This window comes from Girardinichthys multiradiatus, chromosome 19, assembly GCF_021462225.1.
Source record: "Girardinichthys multiradiatus isolate DD_20200921_A chromosome 19, DD_fGirMul_XY1, whole genome shotgun sequence".
Lineage (NCBI taxonomy): Eukaryota > Metazoa > Chordata > Actinopteri > Cyprinodontiformes > Goodeidae > Girardinichthys > Girardinichthys multiradiatus.
In genome coordinates this window covers 6,397,627-6,404,474 of record NC_061811.1, presented here as the reverse complement: position 1 = coordinate 6,404,474, position 6,848 = coordinate 6,397,627, and the positions used below count along the sequence as shown (strand labels likewise).

Below are 6,848 nucleotides of genomic sequence, written 5' to 3'. Positions count from 1 at the left end.
TTAACCTTGATTTAAAAGACCTCAAGGATTCAGCGTTTTTTGCAGTTTTCTGGAAATTTGTTCCAGATTAGTTGAGCAGAAGAACTGAATGCTTCTTCTCCATGTTTGTTTCTGGTTGTTAGACCTGAGTGGTCTGGAAGGTTGATACAACAACAAATCTTTAATGTATCTTGATGCTAAGCCATTCAGTAATTTATAAAATAACACCAAGCCAGTGTAAGGACTTTACAACTGGGGTGATGTGCTCTACTTCCTTAATTCTAGTGAGGACGCAGACAGCAGCGTTCTGGATCAGCTACACATGTCAGATTGACTTTTTAGGCACACCTGTGAAGACAATGTTGCAGTTATTAATTCGACTAAAGATACATGCATTGATGAGTTTTTCAAGGTCCTGCTGGGACATTAGTCCTTTAATTCTGGAAATGTTCTTCAGATGAGTGAAGGCTGACCCAGTGATTGTCTTTATGTGCCTCTGAAGGTTCAGGTCTGAGTCCATCAATACACCCAGATTTCTGGCTTGATCTGTTGTTTCTAACCGTAGTAACTGAAGCTGTGTGCTGACTCTTAATCGCTCCTCCTCTGGTCCAAAAATAATAATTACTTTTGGTGTGATCTGAGCTAGGAGGAGCATGTAGATCACAGGGGGTCCGGGGGTCCCAGGATGGAACCTTGGGGAACCCCCCATGTGGTTTTTGTCAACTCTGATGTAAAGTTACCTATTGACACATAATATTTCCCTGTCCTTCAAGTAAGACTCAAACCAGTCAAATACTGGACCAGAAATACCCACTTCTCCAGTCGGTCCAGTAACACACCGAAGTATGCTGAATACCTGCTTAGAAAGTAAATCTTTTCAAAAGTTACTTTTAATCTAACAAATAAGCTACATGGGAACACATATTCTAATTTATTGAATATGACTGTGTAAATACTACAAATAATCAGTATATTATTGGGTATATCATTGGGTGACACCACCAAATCAATGAATTCTGGTGTTCCAGTCATTTCCAGGGCTGCAGGTGTATAAAGGTTGGTGGAATTCTGGTTTTCTCATCTAACAATGAACACACTCCTAAGCCTTGTAGAAGATGTTTACAGAATAGTTAAAGTTGCTATTGGTGGCAACGGTGGGTCCATCAACGAAGTGGACCATATAGATTAGGAATAGCATGTCATCTAAGTTCATGTACATATAAAAGTAGACAAATAGTTGTCTTTCTACTTGAAGCCAATCTAAAACATGCAGGACACTAACCCCTTGAGGACTGGGGAAGTTCCCCAACTCTGTTTTAGAATATGTTCCCCTGGTGGGTTCCTGAATCAAATGTATGGCTCAACAATGCGCCTGTGCAGAACTTGACTGCATTTTGGTGGTGGAGGTAATTCAGCCAAGTTGAAGGACACTGGCCCTCGAAGAATGGATTTGCCCATCCCTGCACGAGGCAAATCTTCAGACAATTTAAGTAAACTGATGATTGATCTGATTCCAACTATACTTATGCCAACAGTTTGTGACCTTAGTAATAAATTAGAATACATTAAACTAAACATTACTTTAGCTTTTATAGTTCTGATTGATGTGACTATATATTTTAAACAGAGAAATAGTGAGCTAAATCTATTTTTGGTAAGAGTAACTGTGAATGATAGGAAAATGTATCACTAAAATGTTTTAGCAAATTAAGCAATATTCTAGTTTTGTTATTATTTATATTAATAATAATAATTACTATTAATAATAATTAACAGTGATACCAAACATGATTTATTAGAAATCTTCAAACCAGACATTGAAGGTTATTGCACTATGCAATTACAAGTGGCTTTACCTCTTCATTTCTGAGACTGAAACCCATTTTACCGCTTGTCCCTCATTCTGAGCTCCCAGCTCTTAGTTTCTAAAAAGTAAAATGTATCTCTCAATATTCTTGTATTTAGCAGACATAAATTAGACCTAAGATAAGATTTATTAGACCTAACAAATGTGATTGAGCCTTAAAAACTGAAACAGTTCAAATTAGACATTACTGTGGTTATTGTGCCATTTAATTAATTGAGACGACGTTGACATTTGTGAGCGGATTTGCAAGACCTCTCAATGTCTAAGTGAGGCTCTAAGATGTTCTAAGGGCTAGAAACCCATTGCCTAAACCCAAAAGGTTGTTAAGGAGTTACTGCGCCCTCTGGCGGCACAACCTGGCTACACGAAAATGGAGAGTTTCATGGTACATTCAAGTGAACAGGTTCATTTGTATTTAGCGCAATAAAAATGGAGTCGACGTGAAATTGATCTGTATTTTAACTTGTTTCTTATTTTTAAGTTTAAATCATCAGATTATATGAAATAGTATATACAGACTACGCGAGAATATGAGTAACCATTGCTTGGTTTAAAAACGTTAACCAACAACCAGTGGAGTCTTGAACGCGACTTGAAGGTGACTACGATGCAGCTGACCTGACAATGGTGACTGTAGGTGAGTGGTATCGGTCGGATTTGTGCTGTTGTAAAATACTATTTGCCATCTTTAAAGTCGACATTGTGTTTATTCAGATGTTCTGCTTCCTTTTTAACCAGCCGTATAACGTTAGGAAAGCTAATACAGGCTATGCTACGGAAGTAGCGTAGCTCGTATCAGGTCAGGTGTAGCAAGTTGCTAACTTCCTGTTTGTTGTTTAGCATCCCAGTCGGTTCTTGGGTAAAGGGCTATTTCAATGCGTTTAACTAACCTGGACCAGATTTGATCCGCTCCACTTTTTAAATATTTAAAACATTCAAAATTAGTACTGCATTGTTATGTAGTCATTATCGATTTTATTTTTTAAAAATTGTAATTTTTGAATCTCGACTGAAATAATTTTACATTAATGATAGATTCTATACCACAGTTTTAGATTTGCGAAACTGTCAGTTTTTGAAAACTCAAAAAGGCCATTTTTGAAGCTTTTTATTTAGCAACACATCTTTTCTAAAATACAGATTGTTAAAAGTAAAAGTTTTGAAAACAGAAAAACAGCAATCTTAAGGCTTTACCTCATTATAAATGGTCCACCCTAAAAACTGCACAATCAAGGCAGGTCAAACATGGACTGAATGTACAGTACAGTTTGTTTTACTTGTATTCTATATGACAACCCAGACATGGTGATTTTAAGGCATTTTCGGCTTCAGACTACTTTAGATGAGGTCCAGTTTGAACATCACAATATCTAGACCAGTCAAACCTTCACAGAAACGATCTAAACAGGGGGCCACGGCTTCAATCCTGCAGCTTTTAAATGTCTCTCTCCATGAATCAAATACAGTATTAACTCTAGAACTGAGTCTGAGATTTGTGAAAACCTCTTTCAGTTTGCAAAAAGAGAAAAACTGCAGTTTTAAGTTTTTTTTTTGCCCATTTCATACAGAGGGTACATGGCTTAAAAAGTACAGCTCAAACCTGAGCAGAGTTCATATCCACTCATTACCGGTTCTACGAATACAATTTGTTAAAACTCAATTTAAATACTGGTGTTTTATTTAATCTGTCAATAGTGTAGAATAATTCTGTCCAGGGGTTGACCCAAGTATTGTTTTTACTAACTGTAAAATGTTTAGTATAACGAAGTTTAAATTTTGGCACTAAATAGACCAGAGGTAGTCCAGATTTGGTAAATTCTGTGAAATAGCCCTTTAGTCAGGATTTTATTGAACTGTGGTGTATTTTTACCGTGAACCAGCAGCAGTATAGTAAAATGCCCTCTGTTTGAAGCGGGCAGAGATGTAACTCTGGTTTGTGTTGGAAGTGGAAGTGCTGAGTCTGGTTCTGGTGTCGCTGCTGTGGGGCTGCACAAACCCTTTCCTGAAAAAAGGCTCCGAGGGGATAGAAAATGTGACTGAAAGCAACCGAGTCTCTCAGCTGCTTGCTGAAATCAAGTTTCTTCTTCTAAACATGAAGGTATGTTGTAAGATGGTGAAATATTTCCTGTTTGGATTACCTCTGTTATTTGCTGAGCTGAACCTTTCCATGTGTGTTTCTTTCTAGTACTTGGTCCCATTTCTTCTAAACCAGAGTGGATCTCTGGTTTACTTTTATACACTGTCAACCACTGGTAGGAAACACACCTCATAAGTAAAACGATCGATGTCTGATTCTCGTCTCTCATATATTAAACACGTACATCTCAATAAACTAGAGTATCATCATCAACACTTCATTTCAGTGGTTCCATTCAAAAACAAAGATTCATGTATCATATACAGGCATTACACACAGTGGTATATTTCAAGCATGTATTTTTGTTCATTTCATTATCCGCATCATTCATTATATTTCTGCCAATGAAAATCCAAAATTTAGTTTCTCAGAAAATTTGAATACTACGTAACCATAATAATAATAATAATAATACAAAACTACTTTTAATACAGACATGTTATGTTGTAGCCAGGTTATGGCCGACACAATCATGGGGATGACTGCTGACTTGACAGTTGTCCAGCTGATAGTCGTTGACGCCATCAACAAGGAGGATGGGACACAAAAGATCTGTGCTGTGTCCAAGTATAACAATAGAAAGTTTAGTGGATGGAAAAAGTGTGGTAGAAAAAGGTGTGTAACCAACAGGGATGTCTGCAGCCTTCCACCCACATGGGTGTACTGCTGTCAGATTCAGATGACCTGAACGCTGCTATAACACCTCAGCAGAACCACAGGTTGATCTCCTCCACGCTGCACTGATGCAGTAATTTATGCTGGAGGACCAACCAAATACTGAGTACAGATACAGTGCAGTACATGGACATACTGTCCAGTAGAACCACAGATTTTTAAATGAACCCTTTTCATTGATCTGATGTAATATAGAAACAGAACTTTTGGGTTTTTATTAACCTTTAGCCACAAACATAAATATTTATAGAAATAAAACCTATCAATCCTTAGGGTAATTACTTAAATAAATTCATGTTTAGATGATATTCTAATTTGTTCAGATGCAGCTGTATTTTTGCCTATTGAACCAGTTGTTCTGGTACATGTTGGACCAGTAATGACAAGGACTAGACGTGTGGATGGACCTCTCACTGGTTCTGTGTTCATAAATCTAGATTTGATGTTTTGTTTTCAAACCAGATTTATCTCTTGCTGTTCCTGTGGCAAACTCCCTCACCTTCCTTTGCACTCTGCTGACTGGCAAGTTACTGGGTGAAGAGATCGGAGGCAAACGTGAGTCATGTGTCCTTCTTGGTCCTTCCTCATCTGTTTGAAGCATCCATTATTCAACATGTTCTGTCTCTTTGGACATGCCTCAGTAGAAATAGTTTTCCTCCACTTCATTCTGCAGGAGCTGTTGTGGGAATGTTCCTCACCATGGCTGGCATCACGCTGTGTGTTATAAGCTCTGTTGAAGGCAAACACACCGACAGACAGAATGTAAGCCAGCCTCAGGTCTGATGGAGATGAAGATGGGAGTAAAATCTCCTGTCCTGCCAGGAGATCACTCAGTGGGAAAGAAAAGAAGACCAAAGCTGGATCTTTAGCAGGACTGGAGGGGACAGTTTAGATTTAGGCAGAAAGTGTTTAGAGAAAACCGTCATGGAAGGAGAACTGCTCCCAGATTTACTCATGTTGGACTTCAAAAGACCTGCCAAAGGAAGAAGATGCTGAAGAGGAAGTGGGTTCAAGGAGGGTTCACTCCAGAGATGAACTAGATTTACGGTGCTCACATAGAAAATGGTTGTCGTTAGCTTTTACTTCCGTGGGAGAGGAATTTCCACAGATGCTGTGGAGACAACAAACTGTTAGAGAATAGGTTTGAACAGGACCATTTATATGTACATATATTTAAACAAACCTTTAATCAGCTGATAATGCTCTAAATTTTCTTTCTCAGTCTCCTGAATTTCCTGATTTCCAGTTTTATGTTTTGTTTTTCTTTCTTTACATTATTGAAATATTTAAGTCATCAATAATTGGTTAATTTATATTTACAATAATTATTCCATTCACAACTGAAGTGTTAAGATTGTTTTTGTTTTAAATAAATAGTTTTGTAAATCTCATTTCTCTTTAAATTGTAACTCCTTGTTATAAAGAATATTTATTTAAAAAAAACATGACTAAGTATCCTTTATCATCCAATCGCTGAGGTGATTTTATGAGAAGAAACTAAAATCAAAAGCACAGTCGACACACATGGGAATATATATTTTTATTACAGCATTTCATGGATTTAAGACACTGCACAAATAACTCGCTGTTTTAATCAGTTCAAATGCCGTTGCTGATATCTTAGTACTGAACCACTTTCAGCTTTTGGGGGAAAGAAACTGATGTCCTGCTTATTTTAAATGTTGCCCCAGTTCAACACACCTGATTCAAAAAGAAAGGTCAACATTGGGCCATGGCAGAACATAATGAAGAACAGATGAGCTTGCAAACATTCTGACATTGATGCAATCGTTTCTCATACAACTGTTTTAAACGCTATACTTGCAGCTGTTATTTTCTAAGTATCAAGAAGTCATGGTAATAAAATATCCGGCTGGTTGTTATACAGTCTCACTGCAGTAGATTCCCACAGCTGATATAAACAATAGCTCCCAGCATCCTAAAGGCCACAAGAAGGGTTGGACGTGTCCCAACAGCAGATGGTAAACGGAATGGAGGAAAAGGCGGATTTAACGGGTAGATGTCACCAACAATATCTAACCCGCTTGGGTCTCTGAGAATTAATGTTGCAGAACTTTGACTCCCATTCAAAATGCTTTTTTTTTTTTTAACACTACCAGTGCAATTTAACCGGCATTTTTATTTATTTTTTTTTGCAGTCGCCAATTTTAACTGACCTTTCCAACAAAG

The 6,848-nt window shown here is 37.5% G+C and overlaps 1 protein-coding gene across 1 annotated transcript; it reads left to right on the top strand.

The window, feature by feature from the left end:
• Positions 1-2,269: 2,269 nt before the first annotated feature.
• On the top strand, positions 2,270-6,049 carry tmem234 (transmembrane protein 234). The gene is made up of 5 exons (XM_047392952.1): positions 2,270-2,483; positions 3,793-3,944; positions 4,032-4,098; positions 5,121-5,213; positions 5,332-6,049. Exons 1-5 carry the CDS (start codon positions 2,471-2,473, stop codon positions 5,439-5,441), a joined length of 435 nt encoding a protein of 144 aa, XP_047248908.1. The 5' UTR covers positions 2,270-2,470; the 3' UTR covers positions 5,442-6,049.
• Positions 6,050-6,848: the final 799 nt, after the last annotated feature.

What these genes read in the sequence shown, in the direction of transcription:
- tmem234 (XM_047392952.1), top strand. An exon ending in TTCTTCTTCTAAACATGAAG is followed by an intron (nt 3,945 to 4,031) that starts GTATGTTGTAAG and finishes GTTTCTTTCTAG; the next exon opens with TACTTGGTCCCATTTCTTCT. An exon ending in TTATACACTGTCAACCACTG is followed by an intron (nt 4,099 to 5,120) that starts GTAGGAAACACA and finishes TTTTCAAACCAG; the next exon opens with ATTTATCTCTTGCTGTTCCT.